Below are 24,738 nucleotides of genomic sequence, written 5' to 3'. Positions count from 1 at the left end.
AAAGGAGTTCTCCACTTTCTAATATTGATAGCTTATTCTTATGGTGGATACTAAAGGGTAGACAGCTGAGACCCTGCATATCCACTATTTGGGAACTGTGCTGCTCCCAGTAATGTATCCATGAGCTGCTCTCTCACTATATCATTTGTACTGATGGGATTTGGTACTGCAGGGAGGTCCCTTTTGAAGTCTATGGAGCAGCAGTGCAGTACCCACTACTACAAATTTTATTGAGAATGAGCAGCACATATTGCTGAGAGCCATGCTGTCACTGAACGGCTGATCTGCGGGGGTCTTGCCTGTCAGACCCTTGCAGATCCAATATTGTTGTTCACCGGAACTACCGCCATGCAGTGGATGGGGCTGCTGCACCACGCCTATTACTTGTATAGGAGTGCTCCTACATGTGCCGCCAGTCCACTAGGATTTGTAGGCACCAAAGCGCAGCTAGAACAGATGATCTGAGAAGAATACAAGGAAAATTTCTTCTGTGTTCATGAATCTTTTATCCATGCCACATCTTTACCTTCTTCCACATCTTCCTCATTGTCCTGCTGATTCTGGCTATAAGACAACTGGCTGCAGCAGAATCCTCCCCCCCCCACCCTGTATATCTTAAGGTCTGTTTATGTCAGGGCTGGGCAGAAAATACTTCAGACTGACAACTGTACTTTTTGCTTATATTTCTCACTAATTTCTAGGATAAATATTCATGTATATAATCTATGTATATAGCAGAGGAGAAACTCAGGTCAAGATGGGTAAAAGTGTGTACAAGTGTATATCTGCTATAGAGTACATATTGCGCTTTACTTTGTATACAGAGCAAAAACAATATAGCGTAGAACTCCGGGACAGGCATCTTGTTGAAGAAAAAAAATCGAAAAAAAAATCAGCACTTTTCCATTAACAGCGCCACTTTTGTTCCTAGGCTGTGACTGGTATTGCAGCCGATACGGTTTTTGCAAATTAAGCCAGACCTCATTTGTTCTGAGCCATAACTTGTATCCAAATACTTCTAAGTTAGTACAAATTGATATTATAGATTATAATGTGTTTTCTGTTTTTTTTTTTTTTTATGTCAGAAATATCGGACTCCATCAGTAGCGGATGACTTCATGTATGATCAAACGGCGAGGTATGCTGTGAGGGGTGCATGTCCCAGGGCATGTATGGCTCATAAAGTTTGTTGACTGTAAAGATAGAGTGGAGATATAGTTAGTCTATCCAGTAATCCGGATCCTCTGCTATGTTTTCCCACATTACAGCACATTTCAGTATACTCTAGAAGCCACCAAGTCTCTGCGCCAGAAACAAGGGGAAGGTCCGATGACGTACTTGAACAAAGGACAGTTTTACGCCGTCACTCTGAGCGAAACTGGAAGCAACAAGTGTTTTAGACACCCTATCAGCAAAGTCCGGGTGAGCAATGTCATCCTCCGAACAATAGTCTACCTATTACTCTCAGTCTTTGTCTGCTGGTGCTAAACAAAAATGGTCATTTTTTTAAACCCCTACTGGTGAGGGTTGGAACTACAACTATACATAAATTCTGAAAAATCTGATTACTAATACAGGCTGACGCTAGGTTCACACTAGCGTTCGGCACTCCGTTCTGTGGTTTCCGTCTTCTGCATGCAAGAAGACGGAAACCACAGACCGGGTCCGGCCGTGAGCGAAACCGTTTTTTTAAAATCGGACACAGAGTACTGCATGTCCGACTCTGTGTCTAGTTTAAAAAAAACGGTTTCGCGGCGGAGAGCATAAAACGCCCACCGGCGCTCACGGCCGGACATCTTTCAAACCCATTCAAATGAATGGGTATGAAAGAGTCCTGCAGGTTTCCGTCTCCTGCCTCTGTTTTTTGCAGGAAACGGAAACCTGCAGAACGGAGACCAGGCGCAGATGTGAACGAGCCCTGAAATGGCATAGCCTTAAACACTGCAGAATTTATTTTGCACTGTCTACATAAAGTTGAATCTGCTATGAGCCAAAAATCTAAGGCGGGGTTCACATCCATTGAAGAAACCGCCGAAAATTGGAAGAGAGAAAAGTCGTGCATGGAGGACTTTTCTCTCCGCCATTTTCAAACTGAAACTAAAGTCGATGGGATCCGTGGGTGTGTCTGTGTTTTCACTGTCCAGTTCCTCTAGTGGACCCGAACAACGTAGAACACAACATTAGTGTGAACCTAGCATAAGTCACTTGAGACAGTAATATACTATTACATGTGGTAGTATGGAGATGCTGTGCATAGAGGAAACCTAAAATTGTTACCACTTGCTCCTTCTGAGGTCACGGTGGTTTTGGCACCAAATCTTCTTATACGCCTTAAGGCAGTACAGAGATGAGGGGGTCGCACTTGGGTGATGTTAAAAGATTCCCCTGAGGCGTTCTCCTGTTGTGGCCTACCTACCTCTAACTAACCTGAAGATGTGACCCTCAACTAAGGCTGGGCCCGGACTTACCGGTACAGCCGAGCAGTGTTGCTATTGGCCATATAAAGAGAATGGGCACTACATCAAGCGTATGACATCTCGCTATGCGCCATCTGTAGCTGTGAACCTATGGAAATTTTATAGCTCAGCTGTAATAGCGGCTCAGTTAGTATTGTGGCATTGCTGGTGTCTATGACAACATCTGCAAGAAGTTTTTAGGTTCTTCCTTTATTACCAAGGGTTTCTTCTGGGTACTCACCCGCTCCAATAACATACTGATAGGGAATTTAGATTGAGTGCCCTATAGGGGACAGTATTGACAATGTCTGTAAAGCGCTGCGGAATATGTTGGTGCTATATAAGGAAGAGAAATAAATTAGCAGTGCTACGCCGCTTCTGGGGCTCCTCTGTAGGAATTATGGGAACGGTGTAGGGCAGCACGACTGAGTTGTTCTGTGAAGTCCTGGCCATGGGGTTGGGATAGGGAGCGTTTATTTTCATCGCAGCAGTGATTTTCCAAGATCGGAAAAACCCTTTAACCTTTTTCTAACCAGCATAAAGTTGGAAAGTGCAAAAACCGGGTATAACAGTGCAAAATATAATAAAACATATCAGACATTAATAAAAATATGTTTTCTGCTGGCAGTGCACATGGGGGACCTTGCACATATAAATGGGGTTGCCAGGAAGAGTCCTAAAGGGATTCTACCATTAAAACTCATTTTTTTCTAGTTCACATGTCGGAATAGCCTTAAGAAATTTCCCCACTGTGGGACTATTAAAGGATTATCTTATCTTATTCGTCTCTTACCTTTAGAAGTTGTCACCGGCCCGCCGTTCGGTGCCGCCGCCGGTATGCAAATGAGTTCTCTCACAGCACTAGGGGTGGGCCCCAGCATTCAAACAGCACTTAGGGCGTCCCCAATGCTGCGAGAGAACGCTCTCCAGCGACGCCTCCATCTTCTTCAGCAATTGCCTCTTCACTCGCCTTCTTCCAGCTGGGGTCACACTTCGACGCCTGCGCAGTTGGCTTTGCCAGCGGGCCGTAGGCAGAGCCGAGTGCACAGGCTGGCGGCCGTTTTTTGGAGGCCGCTTTCGTGCGCATGTGCAGTACGCTCTGTACTTTATAGAACTACAGGAGCGTACTGCGCATGCGCGTGTAACCGGCCTCCAAAAAACGGCCGCCGGCCTGTGCACTCGGCTCTGCCTGCAGCCCGATGGCAGAGCTGACTGCGGAGGCGTCGAAGTGTGACCCCAACGCCGGAAGAAGACGCATGAAGAGGCGGTTGCTGAAGAAGATGGAGGCGTCACTGGAGAGTTCTCTCGCAGCATTGGGGATGCCCCCAGTGCTGTTTAAGTGCTGGGGCCCGCCCCCAGTGCTGCACAAGAACTCATTTGCATACCGACAAGAACTGGACGAACTAGTAAAAAATGAGTTTTAATGGTAGAATCCCTTTAAGGTATATAAGGTTATACACATAAGAGCACAGTTGGCTACACCTGCTGATTTTTACAGGATCAGACAACAATCTTGTGGGTATGTGGCTCTGCTGACATTATAGGTCAATGTAAGATGCGTTGCAGTAACCAGTCCCAACCACTATACGGGGCATGGAGCCAACTTCTGCCAGCGCCATAATTTGTATAGTATTGGGATAGGACGCATCCCCAAACAATTGATCTGTGCAGCCAACCCCCCACTGATCACATATATTTAGGACCTATCCTAGGAATAGGCCATTGTTGGGGGTCTTGAGCCCCCAACAGAAAAAAATCCTGGCCAACCCCTTTAAGATACAGATTAGATGACTACTCGGACCGACTGAATATTTCTGTGTATGGGGTTATTCTGACTCCCTCACATCGGATCTTGGGGGAAGGAGGGCAATGCATGTTGGGATTCAACTGGCTGTTTGGTAGACACTTATACCCTTCTTCCCATTTAGAACACATGCACACTTGGCCAAAGCTGAGTGTTCATGTATTTAGGGATTGGGAGGATTAGTTGTAGCCAAATGATGACTTGTCTAATGTGCAATTACAATTCTCAAGAAACATGTGGCGTGCCCTGAGGCATAGAAAGCCTCACGACTGACTTTGTTCACTGTTCAGTGTGGCTTGCATAGCTGATGGTTCAGCGCTGTAATGGGAAGCCGTTCTTATTGAATTTCTCTTTGTTACCATGTACAATAAAGCTGCGGCTACAGGTGTTTGAGCAGAGCCTTAGGGGGCTCATCTGCAAATGGACTGAATGTAGTGAATGTATATCATATCTATATTCTCAGGTGATAATATTTCCTTCGGAGGGTAGGATGGTGGGTGACGCTATACAAGGACACATACAACAATCCCATAATATCATAGACCTCCATTGTGGTGGGGTTTGCTGCTCTTTAACTGGAAACGAGACGATGTAACCACTGACAGCCATTCTGGAGTCGTTCAGTCACTTGGTAACCCGTGATCAAATATTGACAGATACTCCATTGCTCTTCCCTCCTGCCCTCTCCTCGAAATTCAGACACATAGGATTGTCATTGATCTTAGGAGGGAGCAGTGCGGCCGCTGCTACTCTATAGACTCGCTGTAAGGAAAGGGAACCATACCTTTAGTAAACATTTTGACAAAAGAGAGGTGAATAACATGGCTTTTACCCTCTATACATTAACCTATGGTAACTATATATCCTTGTGCTTAGACACAAGTCTTAGTAATGTTACATTGTTACATGTGGCTTACTGGGTATACTTTATAGCTATCTTAAAGAGGACCTTTCACCGATTTGGACACAGGCAGTTCTATATACTGCTGGAAAGCTGACAGAGCGCTGAATTCAGTGCACTATCGGCTTTCCCACTGATTCTGCAGCATTTAGATGTTTTTCTCTGTCCCCCACCATTCCTGAGCTATCAGTGCTGCTAGTTATGGTGCCTGATATGGTTTGTAGGCTCTTTAATGTCAAGTAGGATATGTCAGACAGGAGCAGGCAATGCAGAGGGATTGTGAGCTGTTAACATTGTCCACCACTGACTGGAGCTCTGAGTCACGCCCCCTTGTCTGGTCCTGTCTGACACCACCCACTTGACATTACAGACTCTAGTTAGCATATCGGGTACCAGAACTAACTGCACTGATTGTTCAGGAATGGTGGGGGCTAGAGAAAAATCTCCAGCTGTATTGGAATCAGTGTGGTGGTGTCTATTACAGGATGAAAAGAGTTGACATTAATGGAGGTGGTGAAGGTCCTCTTTAAAGGGATTTTTCCCATAAAAGACATGAACTGTACCTTAGTATGGCCGATAGACCATGATAAAGAGTAACCCTCATTCGTGGAGATCTAGTATCTTACCAAAGGTCTCGTTTATAAAAGAAAAGTTGACCAGATCCTTCAACTTTTGCAAAAATTGTGGACTTCTTGTGTATGGGGCTGTTCTGACTATCCCTGACAGATCATGTGGGAGCGAGGAATGAATGGGTACAAACTGAGCATGCATGTGTCACAGGGAGTCAAGAGGTGTTGGCTGACCACCATTAAAAGTGTATGGGCACTTTTAGTTCTAAAGTTTGCCAACATTGTATAGTTCTTGGTGGAACCAGCTGGTAACCTTGTATTAAAGGGCTGTGAGCTGGATCCAGCTAGCCAACCAGGGACACGTGCGGGTCAGCCCAGGCAGCGAGACAAAAATTGATCCCAAAGGCTGTCAGAAGATCTCATTGTTTACAACCCACTAGTCAGAGTCTACAATACCAGAAACAACCCAAGGACAAGCTGTGGAAGAAAGTAGTCATGTGTATCCATGTGTATCACGAGCCTTGAAGAAGTCACTGCAACCCATTGCCAGATAGTTTGGGGTTTAGGTGTTGGCTGCAGGGTTGGACCAGACAAGGACGTTTCTGGGCTTTGTACATCCATATACTGATGACAAATGCTTCACTATGAAGTCTATGAACATGGAAGAAATATTAAACCTCAGGAACTGCTAAAGGAATGCAGAGACTTGTATATTTTACCAAGGAGTGGCTGCAAATGTGAAAATCTTTCCTAAGAAAGTGTTTGGTGGTGACAGAAATCCTGTCCGGACATGTAGAGCGAAAGACATCGGAGAGAGGGGAGTGAGCAGAGGCTGAAAGTGCAGGATCTGGAGCTTGGTTTGGGCAGCACAGACTTTCCCATTATGTCTTCTTTATGAAAGTGCTGCAAAAATCTCTATTTTTTACCCTATTATGGGAGATGTAGGGGCTTCATTACTGACTGTGACACATTTTCAGTGATTTTTTGTATAATAGAGAGAGACGACACACACAGAGCAAGACAGGGAAGCCATACTATAGTCATATAATTTATGAGAAAGAAATAGAGGCAGTACTATCTGTGCCCACATTAGTGAGAGAGTTAGGAATGCAATGCTATCTGTGCACACATTAATGGGTGAGTTAGGAAGGCAGTACTATCTGTACACACATTAATGGGTGAGGTAGGAAGGCAGTACTATCTGTGCACACGTTAATGAGAGAATTAGGAAGGCAGTACTATCTCTGCCCACGTCAAAAACAGAGTTAGGAAGGCAGTACTATCTGCCCAAGTCAAAGAGAGAGTTAGGAAGGCAGTACTATCTATGCCCACATTAATGAGAGGGTTAGGAAGGCAGTACTATGTGTGCTCACGTCAATAGGAGAGTTAGGAAGGCAGTACTATCTGTTCCCACATTAATGAGAGGGTTAGGAAGGCAGTACTTTCTGTGCTCACATCAATAGGAGAGTTAGGAAGGCAGTACTATCTGTTCCCACATTAATGAGAGGGTTAGGAAGGCAGTACTATCTGTTCCCACATTAATGGGAGAATTAGGAAAGCTGTACTATCTGTGACTATTAAAGTTACACAAAAAGTCAAGGAGGTGATACTACCTACCGATATGTCTCTATATTATTTACAGGCAAAGACAGGAAGGTAGTATTATCTGTGCTTGCAGACAGACTCAAGGAGATGGTTTTATCTGTGTCCATATTTTTTCATATTGATAAGGTACCTGCAATGTTTTTAAGGCTCTATACAGATGAACTTGATGCAAAATTACTGGGAAAAACAGACATTTTTCATGGCATTTTCATAGATCCCTAATAGACTTGAGTCTACAGGTAAAAATAGGTTAATGTCTTATTATTTTCTGGTGGCCCATTAAAATGGACCATCATAAAATCAGTGTGAATAGCCCAAATGAAATAAACTGAGTTTAATGCAACTCTGTGATGGCTGTTAAAAAGTGTCTGTTACATGGCTATTAAACTCCTTACGCTGGGCTCACACCAGCGCCTGAGCTCCGTTTTCAGGTTACCGTCTTCTGCATGCAGAAGACGGAAACCTGTCATGCCGAGTCCGGCCGTGAGCGGCAGTGAGCGTTTTATGCGCTCCGCGGCGAAACCGTTTTTTTTTTAAATCGGACACAAAGTACTGCATTGAAAGAGGACCAAGGGCTGGGCCCACAGGTTCAGCAGGTACACGATGCCACACAGACGCACACAGTGTTTTAATCCCCAAGACAAAGTTTACTGAATAAGTCACAGAATAGCGACCTGGGAAAACATGTAACACGGTATAAACAGAGAAGAAATACAAACTAATATGCAACAGAATATTGCAGCAAACTAACACTATACTCCTAGTTCCCACAGTTACTTAACAGGTACCAGATACAAGTCCTTTAAGAACACGGTTCTCCTGGATCGGTCCCTCGTTGGGGTGCACCCTAAGTATTGCGCAATACTATTTGTAATCCACAGTGAAATGGGGTCTTCACATAAAAGTACAGTTATATCCTATGCTCCAGCTCTCCACTTAACAGACAGGCCAATTTCCCAGATGATAAGGTGTCAGCGTAAGAGTCCCTTATATTTCACCACGTGGACGCGGCCAAGCCGTACTTACAAGTCCTTGAGGCCTTCCTCTCATGTGGTCTCCTTTACCTTCTGAGCTTCAGAGCTTTCCAGACTCAGTCCCAAAAGTAGCACCACAGACTCTGTGTCTCCAGACTCAGTCCACAGCCAGCATGGCAGTTCTTCCATCCAGCAGAGCACAGGCTGCCTTCCAGCATGTCAGGTCTCCACTGTCCCCTCAGCACATCACCTCCAGCCAGGACCCTTCTCTCCACAGAACTCTACTTCCTGTTTCCTGGTAATGGATGATGCAAAAGACTATCTCCAGTGCAAGGTATCAAAACTGCAATCCCAGCACACTGCCAGGCTTGTAGGAGTCCAAAATGTCCCAGTAATTATCTGTAATCAGAGTTTGCAACCTCGAACAATATTTACATTCTGAAGAATTAATTGCATTAATTCCCTATGGGCATTTATTAATTTGCTGCCACCTACTGACCAAAGTTAGTTCCTGACAGTTTACTACATCACACCCTTACATGCCACCCCACTAAAATGTTGGCGTCCCGACAACTCTACCAAATAAAATCATCAGCTGCATAGCGCTGAGGGGGGATACCTGCCGTGGAGCGCTCCGACCTGCGAATGCCTGGGTTTGGTGTCACTGGTGTAGGAACTGTATTCAACTCCTCTCGGGGTAGTACTGCAGTTTCTGGGGTATCATTTGTCACAGGACATTCAGGAGTAGGCACTTCATTCGTCTGTACAGGCGGCATAGTGACCAGCCACCACTCGGTGTCTCTTGAACGCACTGGGTCTGGACGTCTTTGCTCAACTTCTCCAGTATTTTCAAGCAAGGACCGTCCCTCAGAAAGACATGGTCTCAGCATGTTACGGTGTAACCTCCGAGTTGGCCCATCAGAGTTTTCTGCTTGGACATCATAGACTGGACCTTCTGAAAACACTTGTCGTTTCACAATGTAGGGCTGTGATTCCCAGCGGTGATCCAATTTGTTAGTGGGCCGCTTTTCACGAACCAGTACTCTTTCACCTGGTAACAATGATACTGTTTGCACCGGTTGATGATCTCTAGGGACTTGCTTTTGCAATCTCTCATTGACCACCCGTTGGATGGTTCTCAGTTTGTCTCGGTGTTCCTGCACCCAAGAGTCAGCGGTTCTAGTTATCTCTTCAGAAGGTGGGTTGAGATTCATTTCCGTGATTTCCTGTCCAGGACGACCAAACAGCAGCATGTACGGGGTATAGCCAGTAGTGTTATGAACACGATTATTGTATGCCCAGAGCAGCTCGGGCAAATATTCAGGCCAGCGCCTTTTACGATCTGTTTCCAGAGTACGGAGCATCTGTAGAAGTGTTTTGTTGAACCTCTCACAGGCTCCATTGCCCTGCGGGTGGTACGGAGTTGTTCTTGACTTCTCCATCCCATACAGTCGACATAGCTCTTCCATCAGTTTCCCTTGAAAGCAAGCTCCTTGGTCAGAATGAATTCGTTTCGGGCATCCATACACCTGGATGAAGTGTCTGCACACTGCACGGGCGGCTGACTCTGCCGTCTGGTCACGGGTTGGTACTGCCACAGAGAACTTTGTGAAGTGATCCGTCATCACAAGGCAATACTGATGCCCACTCACTGATTGTCCGATTAAGATGTAGTCAATCATCAGAATTTCTAGTGGTGCGGATGTATGAATCACTTGAATGGGGGCCCGCTGCTCTGGAGGTTTCGCCAGCTCACAAACTCGGCATTTTTGGCACACTTCCCTGACAATTTGCTCCAGCCGGGGACAGTATACGAATCTCTGCACCCACCTGTACGTTTTCTCTGCTCCAAAGTGGGCACCCTTCTCATGTCCCTCAAGGGCTACTCTTCTGGCCAAGACACCTGGGATCACTATTTGCCACCTCTCTTCAAGATCTGTCGGCAGGAACACTCTCCGATACATGACCTCATTTTGAATTATTAGCCGGTCCCATTGTTGTAACAGTTTCCATCCGTCTGAAGACAAATGACTTCGCATGTCAAGATTAGGCCAGGTTTCCATTTTAACCCAGTATTTTATTTTCCGTAAGTCCGAATCATCATCCTGCACCTGTGCCCATTCTTCTTCAGTCTTCCCTAATAGCACCGTGCCACCAGTAGCCACCCCACTTGAGCTTGCCAAGGGTGACCGTCGGGGCACTCGACTGAGATCAGGTATTTCAGTTCCTTCATTTTCTTCATCGACCTCTCTGACTGGCACCTCCCAGGTGACTCTAGATAGTGCATCAGCATTGGTATTGTCTTTGCCAGCACGATATTTGATGGTATAGTTATACTTCGCTAGTCTAGCCATCCACCTCTGTTCTAGAGCACCAAGCTTTGCATTCTGCAGGTGGGCCAATGGATTATTGTCTGTTCGTACTAGTACATGGGCCCCGGTCAGGTACCCTGAGAATTTCTCGGTCATCGCCCAAACCAACGCCAACAACTCGAGCCTGAAGGAGCTGTAGTTATCCGGATTCCGCTCAGAGTCCCGTAGGGATCGACTAGCATATGCGATGACTCGTTCTTGGCCTTCCTGTTCTTGAGCTAACACTGCTCCTAATCCGTGCAGGCTTCCATCGGTATACAGGATGAATGGCCTGTCAAATTGAGCAAATGCCAGGATGGGAGCGCTAGTCAGGGCCTTCTTTAGTTCATCAAATGCTTGTTGCTGAGGCGGCCCCCATGAGATAGGGCGTGTCTTCGGACCCTGGGAAGTCCCTCTCAAGAGTTCATGTAGTGGACCAGCGATTTTCGCAAACCCTTTTATAAATCTTCGGTAGTAACCGGCCAGTCCCAAAAACGCTCTCACTTCCCGAAGTGTCTTGGGCTGAGGCCACTTGCTCACGGCCTCCACCTTACTATCTGCAGGACGAACTCCTTCAGCAGATACCTCATGTCCCAGATACTCTATGCTGGTTTGAAAGAGATGGCACTTTCTTGGTTTGATTTTAAGGCCATGAGCGCGGAGCCTACTGAGCACTTGCCGCAATCTCCTCAAATGTTCTTCAAATGTGGGTGCATGGACTATCACGTCATCCAGGTATATCAGTATCGACTCGAAGTTCAATTCACCCAGGCAGTGTTCCATCAGACGTTGGAAGGTACCCGGAGCATTCGTCAGCCCAAATGGCATTCTGTTGAATTCGTACAGCCCCATCGGTAGAATAAAGGCAGTTTTCTGCCTATCCTTTTCTGCAACAGGTACCTGCCAGTAGCCGCTTGCCAGATCTAGGGTTGAGAAATACTTGGCACGCTGCAAAGCCGTCAATGACTCTTCTATCCTTGGCAGAGGAAAGGCATCCTTTACTGTGGCTGCATTCAATTTTCGATAGTCCACACAGAACCTCAAGGACCCATCTTTTTTCCGCACCAAAACCACCGGCGCAGCCCATGGGCTTTGGCTTTCCTTCACTATCCCACTGTCTATCATCTGAGACAGCATGGTCTTCACCTCTTGGTAGAGAGTAGGTGGGATCTGCCGGTATCTTTCTCGTATTGGGGGAGTATCCCCAGTGGATATTTCGTGCTCAATGGCCGTTGTGCACCCAAAGTCTTCCTCACTCCGAGAGAAAGCAGATTGAAACTCCCACAGTACGGCTTCAATTCTTTCCATTTGATCAGAGGTGAATTGGCTTGCATCAATTTCCATTTGCTCCAAAATTCGCTGGCCATTCCACTCAGGTGTGGGCTTCTCTTCAAAATTCTGGTCCACTGCCAAAGTCCAAGCATCACCTTTCACTACCCGTAGGGCTAACTGTCTACCTGTGAGTGTCTCTGCTTGGAGCACATGCAATTCAGCCACTTTCTCTCCTGCATGAAATGTAACTTCATAATCATGTACGTTGATACACCGGACTAGCACTTGTCCATCTGCAACTGATACAATTGTTCTGGCGATCACTGGACTTCGGCTAGCTTCTGACAAGCCCAGGGGTTCAATTAGCACATCTATGCCATTCAGCTTCCGGTTTCCTCCAATCGGCATACGTATTATCTTCTCCTGACGTGGGGGTACGGTGCAAGTAGTCCCATATGGAGCATATACTGTTCCAATGGGTTTACCCACAGGGGTGCTTTTACAGATACCGCATGCTCTGATCAAGCGCTGGAATGCTCTCCGGGTGGGCTTATGGGAAGTTGCTTTCTTCCAATAACCAGGGCCCTCTTTTGAAAACATGACTTGATCTAGTTCTCGCAGGATATTCATTCCCAGTACGACTGGGGCTTCATCTCGAGCTGGCTTCTCCACCAGCACCACTCCCTTCTTGCCAACGTCTTGTCCGCATAGCTCTATTCTCATCCAAGCTACTCCGAACACAGGTATAGCAGTCTGGTTCACAGCCGTTAACTTAATCAAAGTGTCCTTCTCAGGTTTCATCAGATGGCCGAAGTTTCTCTCAAAGAATTTCAAAGGCATCGTGGTTACTTCTGATCCTGTGTCTATAAGACATCTCACCCATTGTCCTTCAATCAGCACTTCCAAGTAAGGGCTTTCGGCCACAAGGTCCCGAGGGTCTTCAGGGGCGTCCTGGCACTTTACTTCCCCCGCGGCATGCCCCGCTGCCACAGGGAGTTCCCGTTTAACGGAAGACATTCTGGGTTTGCGTGGTTCCTCGGGCATTGCCGGGCGATATGTCCTCTTTCTTGGCATATCCAACACTGGGGGCCCCTTGCCCTCGAATAACTTGCAGAACCCCAAGTCTGTCCAGGTGTAGGTGGATACGGACTGGGGTGATGCATGGTGAAGTTTCTTGTTCCCTCCTCCAGAGGAGCTTGACATGGTGCAGTAGCCATCAGAGCAGCACCCCTTTCCCAGTGTTCAGGCGGAACTGGGGCCTGTAACCGTTCCAACTGTCTCTGAATTTCTCCCACCGATGTGCTAAGTACCTTCACCAACTCTCGCAAATCTTCTTCATTGGAAGGAGTTCTCTGACTTGCTGCAGACTGCATTCTCACGTTGTACACTCCATACTCTTCTTCTTTATCTCGAGCCACTGCTTCTGCTTGTATCCTCTGAAACTGTAAAGTAGCATCCACCCGGATACGGTCCTTGAGCACCTGGCGCAGAGGAGGGCTTCGCAAACCGAGGATGAACTGATCCCGGAGGATTTCATCTCCATTTCCAAGGTCATTAGCACCCCTGGCCTCTCTCTTTCGTACATGTGACCAAATCTCCTGGAGGGCATTGGCAAATTGGGGGATGGTCTCATCTTCACGCTGGAAGCGAGTGAAGAAGCGGGATCTAAGGCTACCGGTACTGGATGTTTCTCCATAAATGGACTCGAGGATCGAGATTATAGATTCCAGTGTCTTCCTTTCTTCCTCAGGGCGCAGCATTACAGTGCGTCGGGCATCTCCTTCCAAGGCATTCAGCGCCACATCTGATTGCAGATCAGGAGCCAAATTATATAACCGGAGGGTGCTTTTAAGATGTGCAACCCAGTCTTCTAGTGGCCTATTCTGACCATCATATCGTACTAATTGACTCAAGATCGCCCCTGCAGGCAGACACATAATCGGAGCTGCTGCCATGGCAGGAGGGTTGACTGGGGCCTCAGGTGGAGCTTCCCCGGACTCTGAAGCGTTCTGCATGGCGATCAATGTACCCTGCTCGCAGCGCCAAATGAAAGAGGACCAAGGGCTGGGCCCACAGGTTCAGCAGGTACACGATGCCACACAGACGCACACAGTGTTTTAATCCCCAAGACAAAGTTTACTGAATAAGTCACAGAATAGCGACCTGGGAAAACATGTAACACGGTATAAACAGAGAAGAAATACAAACTAATATGCAACAGAATATTGCAGCAAACTAACACTATACTCCTAGTTCCCACAGTTACTTAACAGGTACCAGATACAAGTCCTTTAAGAACACGGTTCTCCTGGATCGGTCCCTCGTTGGGGTGCACCCTAAGTATTGCGCAATACTATTTGTAATCCACAGTGAAATGGGGTCTTCACATAAAAGTACAGTTATATCCTATGCTCCAGCTCTCCACTTAACAGACAGGCCAATTTCCCAGATGATAAGGTGTCAGCGTAAGAGTCCCTTATATTTCACCACGTGGACGCGGCCAAGCCGTACTTACAAGTCCTTGAGGCCTTCCTCTCATGTGGTCTCCTTTACCTTCTGAGCTTCAGAGCTTTCCAGACTCAGTCCCAAAAGTAGCACCACAGACTCTGTGTCTCCAGACTCAGTCCACAGCCAGCATGGCAGTTCTTCCATCCAGCAGAGCACAGGCTGCCTTCCAGCATGTCAGGTCTCCACTGTCCCCTCAGCACATCACCTCCAGCCAGGACCCTTCTCTCCACAGAACTCTACTTCCTGTTTCCTGGTAATGGATGATGCAAAAGACTATCTCCAGTGCAAGGTATCAAAACTGCAATCCCAGCACACTGCCAGGCTTGTAGGAGTCCAAAATGTCCCAGTAATTATCTGTAATCAGAGTTTGCAACCTCGAACAATATTTACATTCTGAAGAATTAATTGCATTAATTCCCTATGGGCATTTATTAATTTGCTGCCACCTACTGACCAAAGTTAGTTCCTGACAGTTTACTACATCACACCCTTACAGCATGTCCGACTCTGTCCGGGTTAAAAAAAAAACGGTTTTGCTGCGGAGAGCATAAAACGCTCACCGCCGTTCACGGCTGGAGACTTTTCAAGCCCATTCAAATGAATGGGCTTGAAACATGCCGGCAGGTTTCCGTCTCCTGCCCCTGTTTTGCGCAGGAAACGGAAACCTGCAGAACGGAGACCGGGCGCAGATGTGAACAAGCCCTTAGTGTGAACAGAGTCTAAGTAAGATTAAGGCAATAGGCAATACAGTGTCCGGCTTCTCCCAGCTGTATGTCTGTCTATGCTATCTGTAAAAAATATGCAAATCTAATCTCCTGGATGGAATTAGGAGAACAGAGTGCACTCTGTACAGCACCCTATAGAGGGCGGCATCCTTAACATCATGAATGACTCAGTTATAAAGTCTTTTAATCATAATGTGGATTTAATTGCTAAATCAGTATTTCTGTATGCTATCTGTAATATTTTACATCATTTTTTCCGCAGAGTGTGATCATGGTTGTTTTTAGCGAGGACAAGAACCGCGATGAACAATTAAAGTACTGGAAATACTGGCACTCCCGCCAGCACACAGCCAAACAGCGCGTCCTCGACATTGGTAACCATAGAATCTAAATGTATTTTTCCCTTTTACTGTAAAGTTATGCAGTTCTGTGCAAAAGTTTTAGACAGGTGTGAGTGTGTGTGTGTGTGTGTGTGTGTGTGTGTGTGTGTGTGTGTGAGAGAGAGAGAGGTTGCAAAATAAGAATGTTTTCAGAAATAGAAGGGTTAATAGTTTATTTTTGTCAATTAACAAAATGAAGTGAATAAAAAAAACAAATGTAAATCCCATCAATATTTGGTGTGACCTTTGCCCTTTGGAGGCGCAGTCCTGGAAGTGATGATATGGCTACAGATTTATCCCTGAACTCAACATCATCCAGTCTGTCTTGGATAACATGAAGAGACAGACGGATTGGAGCAAGCCTACATCCACAGAAGATCTGGGTTTAGTTCTCCAAGATGGCGGGAACAACCTCCCTGCTGAGTTCTGCCAAAAACTGTCTGCAAGTACCGAGAAGAACTGATGGAAGGCAAAGGGCAAAGGTCACACCGAATACTGATGGAATTTACATTTCTCTTCATTCACCTCATTATGTTAGTTGGCAAAAATAAACTATTAACCCTTTTATTTCTGAAAGCATTATTACTTGAAGCATTATTTTAAGCGATTTTTATCTGTCTAAAACTTTTGCACAGTACTATATGTTTAAATAAAACCTATGGTATCAACTGTCAGGGCAATTTTGGGCACTAAACCCCTGGTCCATAAGGACCTAGTGTCCCAAATTGCCCTGACTGGTTCTTTTTAATGATAGAGTCCGCCTCAAAGGTTTTGACTTTTATACCTTGTGCACTTTTCTTCTGCCATCCTATGCCAGGGCCTCCTGCGGGATCATTGGGACAGTTGGCAGCATCACCATTTTATGATCCCATCTTTTATCGAATATTGGCACTGTCTCTACCGGTGTGTCCCTAGTTATACAGGGCTCTGGGGTAGGGGGTCCACTAACCTTATACTCCCGTTCCTTGCTTCAATGAAGGCCATCATGGACAGCTTTTGGTTAATACATTTCCAATCTTTTTGACAGCTGACTACAAGGAAAGTTTTAACACTATTGGAAACATTGAAGAAATCGCTTATAATGCCGTGTCCTTCACCTGGGATGTAAATGAAGAAGCCAAGGTAACAGTCAACCCGTTGTACATGAGCTGTGTTGGGTACTGCAGCTCAGCCGCTTTCAATTGGAAGCATCCATGTTTCTCTAACATTGTACAACTTGTTCATGTCCTCCTGTGCCAGGTAGGTAAAAGGGGTTCTGGACTAAAAATGTTAATATCAGATAAATACACACCCACGCTGATCAGCCATTCTCAGCAGCTAATACACAGAGAATGGAGCAGGAAGCAGATAGCTCTGTTCTGTGTTGTGGCCAGATCAGGTACTGCATATCAGTTCCCATTCACTTGAATGAGACCTAAGCTGCAGTGACTCAGTTCTACTACTAAACGGAGAACAGCGCTGTCTGATTCCTGCTCCATTCTCTGTGTATCAGGTTCAGAGAATGGCTGATCGGTGGCTGTGCCAGGGGTGAGAGTCCCCAGAGATCTGATATTAGTGACCTATCTTTAGGATACATCATCAAAATTTGCAACCTGAAAAATCCTTTTAAGGGGTTTGCTATGTGTCCGGCTCTCCTCTATGTACAGCCCTGGTAAGGTGGTTAAGGGGATTGCTACGAGGCCCCATCTCCTCTGTGTATAGCCCTGGTAAGGTGGTTTAGGGGTACAGTCCTGATAGCTATAAGGATATGTGCTTTATATAGTAGACATCCCTGGTATGCTATTCCTGGAACTTTAGTCCATATTTTTTATTTTCTGATGGTTATATGCTGAAAACTGGTTGAGACTTGCCGTAATGAAGCGTTCTCTTTCATAATGACCTTTGTCTTATCATTCATCAAATTCTAGACTATAAACTCCAAGAAAGAGGCAGCTATACCAAATAAAAAGTCCCTGCTTATATATTACTAGATGCTAGTAAACTCTTTGAGGACATTTAGGACTGTATGGAACATGGTGTCCTGGGTACTAGTCATTCACTAGGGCCTCCTGTCATTACATTAGTGTCTTTATTACACTGGTTATAGGTTGTATAACTAGTTACATGAATACAGAAGAGTTCCCATGTTGTATTATGGCCATGTTGACAACAACAAAAAAGATTTATACTCCCCTTCCCTCACCTCTTTTAGATGGAGTGCTCTGTTCTCTCTGTCTCCTCTGTGATGTCATGTACCTGGGGTCACTGCTGAGGTCATGACCAGAGATGGGTGAACCTTTCAAGATTTCTTTTGGTTTCGGGACCAAGATTCTTTTCAAGTCAAACAATTTCAGTGTGAATCACACCTTGGTTCACACTGGCTTAAATGGCTTAAAACATAGTGTACTGTAGTATTCTCTGGGCTTCCAGAGACCTATCTCTAAAACATAGTGTAGAATACTGTCAGGGCTCCTAGGAATGTATCTATAATATATAGTGTAGAATGCTGCAGGGCTCCTAGGAACCTATCTATAAAACATAGTGTAGAACACTGTCAGGGCTCCTAGGAACCTATCTATAAAACATAGTGTAGAACACTGTCAGGGCTCCTAGGAACCTATCTATAAAACATAGTGTAGAACACTGTCAGGGCTCCTAGGAACCTATCTATAAAACATAGTGTAGAACACTGTCAGGGCTCCTAGGAACCTATCTATAAAACATAGTGTAGAACACTGTCAGGGCTCCTAGGAACCTATCTATAAAGCATAGTGTAGAACACTGTCAGGGCTCCTAGGAACCTATCTATAAAACATAGTGTAGAACACTGTCAGGGCTCCTAGGAACCTATCTATAAAACATAGTGTAGAATACTGTCAGGGCTCCTAGGAACCTATCTATAAAACATAGTGTAGAACACTGTCAGGGCTCCTAGGAACCTATCTATAAAACATAGTGTAGAACACTGTCAGGGCTCCTAGGAACCTATCTATAAAACATAGTGTAGAACACTGTCAGGACTCCTAGGAACCTATCTATAATACATAGTGTAGAATACTGTCAGGGCTCCTAGGAACCTATCTATAAAACATAGTGTAGAACACTGTCAGGGCTCCTAGGAACCTATCTATAAAACATAGTGTAGAACACTGTCAGGGCTCCTTGGAACCTATCTATAAAACATAGTGTAGAACACTGTCAGGACTCCTAGGAACCTATCTATAAAACATAGTGTAGAATACTGTCATGGCTGCTAGGAACCTATCTATAAAACATAGTGTAGAACACTGTCAGGGCTCCTAGGAACCTATCTATGAAACATAGTGTAGAACACTGTCAGGGCTCCTAGGAACCTATCTATAAAACATAGTGTAGAATACTGTCATGGCTGCTAGGAACCTATCTATAAAACATAGTGTAGAACACTGTCAGGACTCCTAGGAACCTATCTATAAAACATAGTGTAGAATACTGTCAAGGCTCCTAGGAACCTATCTATAAAACATAGTGTAGAACACTGTCAGGGCTCCTAGGAACCCATCTATACAATTTTTAGCTCTGTTTTTTATTCTGTTTTTTTTTCCAGATGTTATGGGGGCAGCCACCATACTTGATTTAATATCCTTTAGAGATTTCCCTTATAGCAGCAACATGGACTGTAGGAACCTGTAATCTGGAGACGACTTATTGGGTCTGATTTATCATGGCTTATTTACCAAAAAACACCATGGAAAAAGTTGCACATTTTAGTGCACAAATTGCAACTTTTTAAGTTTTTTACACGCTTTTCTCAAAGGGAATATGATGGGGTCATCAGTCTTCTCGGATATATCATAATGTCAGAAATCTACTCCAGCAAAAAGCTGGCATAGTTTTCTGGAGGATGCAGCTAATTTATGACAAGGCCTCCACCTCCAGCATGCAAAGTGATTATCAAGACTGATGTCTTGAAAAAAATTAGCCCCATTGATTTTTATGGGCCAGTGTTGTGGGCATGCTCACTGATATGTGCAACAGTCATTGTGCAGGGAGATGGAGGAGGTGAGCTGTGATATCACCTATTGCCAGTGTTGGATTTTGCATTATTGTCTTTATCTGTATAATAGAGGTCTTGTAATCTTGTCTTTGCTGCAAAGTGATCTCTACAGAACAGGAAGCATCAAGCTATTTATTAAATTCAGTGGCTGAAGTGAAAATGCTGAAAATTTCAAGATTTTTTTTTTAGTAGATTCTTTAAAAATTATGTCTAATGTAACATTCTCTTTAACTTTAGAACAGTCCTATATGTTGGGTAAGGCATATGCATATAATACGGACGTCTTTATTGACCCACCTGACCAGGAGCGTAACTACCATAGAGGCAGCGGAGGCGGCTGCCACAGGGCCCGGGCCATTAGGGGGCCCGGCGACAGCCGCTACCGCTGCGTTTTTTTGGTTTTTTTTTAAATAGGCCGTTAGGGCCACTATTCACTTGCCAATCCTGGCTGTGTGCAGGGGCCACTATGGGGGATAATACTGTGTGCAGGGGCCACTATGGGGGATAATACTGTGTGCAGGGGCCACTATGGGGGATAATACTGTGTGCAGGGGCCACTATGGGGGATAATACTGTGTGCAGGGGCCACTATGGGGGATAATACTGTGTGCAGGGGCAGTAAGGGACATAATACTTTGTGCAGGGGCCGCTATGGAGGATAATACTGTGTGCAGGGGCCACTATGGGGGATAATACTGTGTGCAGGGGCCACTATGGGGGATAATACTGTGTACAGGGGCCATTATGGGACATAATACTGTGTGCAGGGGCCACTATGGGGGATAATACTGTGTGCAGGGGCCACTATGGGGGATAATACTGTGTGCAGGTGCCACTATGGGGGATAATACTGTGTGCAGGGGCCACTATGGGGATAATACTGTGTGTAGGGGCCACTATGGGGGATAATACTGTGTGCAGGGGCCACTATGGGGGATAATACTGTGTGCAGGGGCCACTATGGGGGATAATACTGTGTGCAGGGCCACTATGGGGGATAATACTGTGTGCAGGGGCCACTATGGGGGATAATACTGTGTGCAGGGCCACTATGGGGGATAATACTGTGTGCAGGGGCAGTAAGGGACATAATACATTGTGCAGGGGCCACTATGGAGGATAATACTGTGTGCAGGGGCCACTATGGGGGATAATACTGTGTACAGGGGCCATTATGGGACATAATACTGTGGGCAGGGGACACTATGGGGGATAATACTGTGTGCAGGGGCCACTATGGGGGATAATACTGTGTGCAGGGGCAGTAAGGGACATAATACTTTGTGCAGGGGCCACTATGGAGGATAATACTGTGTGCAGGAGACACTATGGGTCATAATACTGTGTGCAGGGCCACTATGGGTCATAATACTGTGTGCAGGGCTTACTAAGGGACATAATAGAGTGCGGAGGAGGGGGTCGGTCAAGGTCTTCGACGTCGGTGTAGTTTGGGGGGGGGGGGCATGTCAAAAGTTCGCCACGGGGCCCTGCCATTCCTAGTTACGCCACTGCGTCTGACTATTGTGATGGTGACAATAAAACCAATAAACTAAGATGAGCGTCTATAATGATCTTCTCAGTCCAGAGGTTCCCGCTGTAGGCTTCACTATGTAACACACGACATGAATTACTTTGTAGCGCTTGTTTACAGCGCACCCCTCCCTGTCCCAGCCATGCAGGATTACTGTTGGGTAAATACCACATCTGATGTTTACCCAACACAGACGCACAACTTACTCTTCTTACCATTAACTTCTACCACTTTGTGCTCTTCATTCTGTTTCAGGGAGTCAAAATAACAATGGAACCATCTCAAAGGGACCCTACGGAGGGAATTATATGGTGGGAATTTATAATAGGGTTGTCTAGATAGGTAGCTAGATAGATAGATAGATAGATAGATGGGAGATAGATAGATAGATAGATAGATAGATAGATAGATAGGAGATAGATAGATAGATAGATAGATAGATATGAGAGAGATAGATAGATAGATAGATAGATAGATAGATAGATAGATAGATAGATAGGAGATAGATAGATAGGAGATAGATAGATAGATAAATAGATAGGAGATAGATAGATAGATAGATAGATAGATAGATAGGAGATAGATAGATAGATAGATAGATAGATAGATAGATAGATAGATGATAGATAGATAGAAGATAGATAGATAGATAGATAGATAGGAGATAGATAGATAGATAGATAGATAGATAGATAGATAGATAGATAGATAGTTTAGCGTCCGTCTAAGAGGTTATGCCACCAAACATTTTTATCTTCTATCTTTAGCATAGAGGATAAATTACTGGTAGGTGGAGATCTGACCAGTGAGACCCCGTTGACCCTGAAAACAGGATTGTTTTACCTTAGTTGTGAATGCAGCCGTGAAAAAAGCAACCAAAACCTGGAGGGCACCAGGAGTGGATTAAGGGTACCATGGGCCCCTGGCTGTTCATAAAGCTTGGACTCGGTTCGTCCCATTTAAGCTAAAGATCCCTGAGATAGAATAACGTCCCATAGCAGCCCTTCCTCACAGTATTATGTCCCATTGTGGCCCCTCCTCACAGTATAATGTCCCATTGTGGCCCCTCCTCACAGTATAATGTCCCATTGTGGCCCCTCCACATGGTATGTTCAATAGTATTCCCTCCACATCATACAGTTGACTATGAGTTCGGATTATATACAGTTACTTGCCGCTGAGGCCCCTTTCACTGAAAGTGTTGCCATTCTGTTTGCCATATTCTAAGAAAAGACTCTCAAATTCAGTATTTTATAGAGAATACATGCATTTACTAAAACTTACATGTCTAGAGAGGTGACCGGCCCTCTCTAATATGAAAGAGTTAATTTGAGTCCTGACTCGATTCAGGAATGGCATCGCTGTTTGTGTGACCAGGGCTGGAGCTCGGCATAATAAACATGGACTGTAAGAAAATCATAAAAAGTTCTTGCATTTTATTGACTATAAGGGGTTAAAGTGCAAACTGTCTGGGAAATATAAGACTCATTTATCTGAATGACTAACCGGATTATTCTCCCTGTATGTGTCTATGGAGATGCTATTTACTCTGCTCTATATTATAAGCAATTCTGCCATTGGGGAGATGTATGGAACATATAGAGAGAGACTTTGCATTTCAAAGGGGATATATTCAGATGACAGGGCGCCTGGAACAGTCATTTGCATATTCAGTTTACATGCCTATTATGGTATAATGCATTGTGCCTGCCCAATATTCACATGAGCTATAGTGAAGGCATATCCGGAGGAAATACACTTAATATTGAGGATTTATATATGAGCCTCTTCATATGTGGCCCGCTTTGTGTCTGAGAATTAAAGGGATTTTCCAGACTTTCATATTTCATATACTGTTAATCTTTTAGATAGGTCATCAATATCAAGTTAGTGGGGGACCGACATCCAGCAACCCTCACCGAACACCAGTCATGGGGCGCCTTCATTCTGCTCATCTGGACATCACCAAACAACCCTATTCAAAGGAATGGAACAGATTTTTATTCTCACAATTTTTTGCAAAAAATCTATAAGGTGTCAATATTCTCTTACCCAAGAATGAATCCCTACCCAATATTACTGCCTAACTGGGTAGATCTTGTAAAGTGGTCTCTGACCATTTTGGAGAGATATAATTAGTGATGATAGGGGTTCCCTGGGGCACGTCCAGTGGCGTAACTACTGTGGTAGCAGTGGTAGCGGCTGCCACAGGGCTGCCGGGGGCCCGGTGACAGCCGCTACCGCTGTGTCTTGTTTTGTTTTTTTAATAGGCCGTTACGGGCACCGCGGGCCCCTCAAACACTATCATTATACTCGGTGACTAAGGGACATAATACTTTGTGCAGGGGCCACTAAGGGACATAATACTGTGTGCAGGGGCCACTATGGGACATAATACTGTGTGCAGGGGCCACTATGGGACATAATACTGTGTGGAGGGGCCACTAAGGGACATAATACTGTGTGCAGGGGCCACTAAGGGACATAATACTGTGTGCAGGGGCCACTATGGGACATAATACTGTGTGCAGGGGCCACTATGGGACATAATACTGTGTGCAGGGGCCACTATGGGACATAATACTGTGTGGAGGGGCCACTAAGGGACATAATACTGTGTGCAGGGGCCACTATGGGACATAATACTGTGTGCAGGGGCCACTATGGGACATAATACTGTGTGGAGGGGCCACTAAGGGACATAATACTGTGTGCAGGGGCCACTAAGGGACATAATACTGTGTGCAGGGGCCACTAAGGGACATAATACTGTGTGCAGGGGCCACTATGGGACATAATACTGTGTGCAGGGGCCACTATGGGACATAATACTGTGTGGAGGGGCCACTAAGGGACATAATACTGTGTGCAGGGGCCACTAAGGGACATAATACTGTGTGCAGGGGCCACTATGGGACATAATACTGTGTGCAGGGGCCACTATGGGACATAATACTGTGTGGAGGGGCCACTAAGGGACATAATACTGTGTGCAGGGGCCACTAAGGGACATAATACTGTGTGCAGGGGCCACTATGGGACATAATAGTGTGTGCAGGGGCCACTATGGGGCATAATACTGTGTGGAGGGGCCACTAAGGGACATAATACTGTGTGCAGGGGCCACTGAGGGACATAATACTGTGTGCAGGGGCCACTAAGGGACATAACAGAGTGCGCAGGAATGCAGAGAAGGGGGTTGGTCGAGGTCTTCGGCGTTGGTATCGGTTGGGGGGGGGGGCATGTCAAAAGTTTGCCACGGGGCTCTGCCATTCCTAGTTATGCCACTGGGCACGTCCTAGTTGTTCTCAACCTTCCTAAGCCAGATAGAGGTTGGAGTGCCCTTGATGCTCAAGCAAGTATAAGACTCAAGAGACAAGAGATTTGCAGACCAAGGTAACAGCATCTTTATTTGAGGTAGAACCAAGTTAAGCAGCATCCAATTTCTGGAGGTTCAATACTTAGGCATTACCACCGGATCCTGGGACTGAGCTGATAGTTGGTGTACCCCTTTTGCAGTTCGTGTCTCCCTTGCTATGGCAATCTTCACTGTAGCTGTTGTGCAATAAAGTCCATAAATTTTCCGCTACAGGGTCTAGATAAGCAGGGTTGCACTCTGTCCTGAGACAAAAGGGTTAGAGCTTTGA

At 45.5% G+C, this 24,738-nt stretch overlaps 1 protein-coding gene across 1 annotated transcript in view; it reads left to right on the top strand.

Moving 5' to 3' along the window:
* GRHL2 (grainyhead like transcription factor 2) overlaps window positions 1-24,738 on the top strand; it is a 60,081-nt gene that overhangs the window by 23,388 nt on the left and 11,955 nt on the right. The window contains exons 5-8 of the mRNA XM_075270266.1: window positions 1,086-1,138; window positions 1,269-1,422; window positions 15,428-15,539; window positions 16,573-16,667. Coding sequence (XP_075126367.1) covers window positions 1,086-1,138; window positions 1,269-1,422; window positions 15,428-15,539; window positions 16,573-16,667 — 414 coding nt within the window. The remainder of the gene's footprint in view (window positions 1-1,085; window positions 1,139-1,268; window positions 1,423-15,427; window positions 15,540-16,572; window positions 16,668-24,738) is intronic.

This window comes from Leptodactylus fuscus, chromosome 4, assembly GCF_031893055.1.
Source record: "Leptodactylus fuscus isolate aLepFus1 chromosome 4, aLepFus1.hap2, whole genome shotgun sequence".
Lineage (NCBI taxonomy): Eukaryota > Metazoa > Chordata > Amphibia > Anura > Leptodactylidae > Leptodactylus > Leptodactylus fuscus.
Note: the sequence above shows the minus strand (reverse complement) of the source record. Positions and strands in the feature narration are given on the sequence as shown.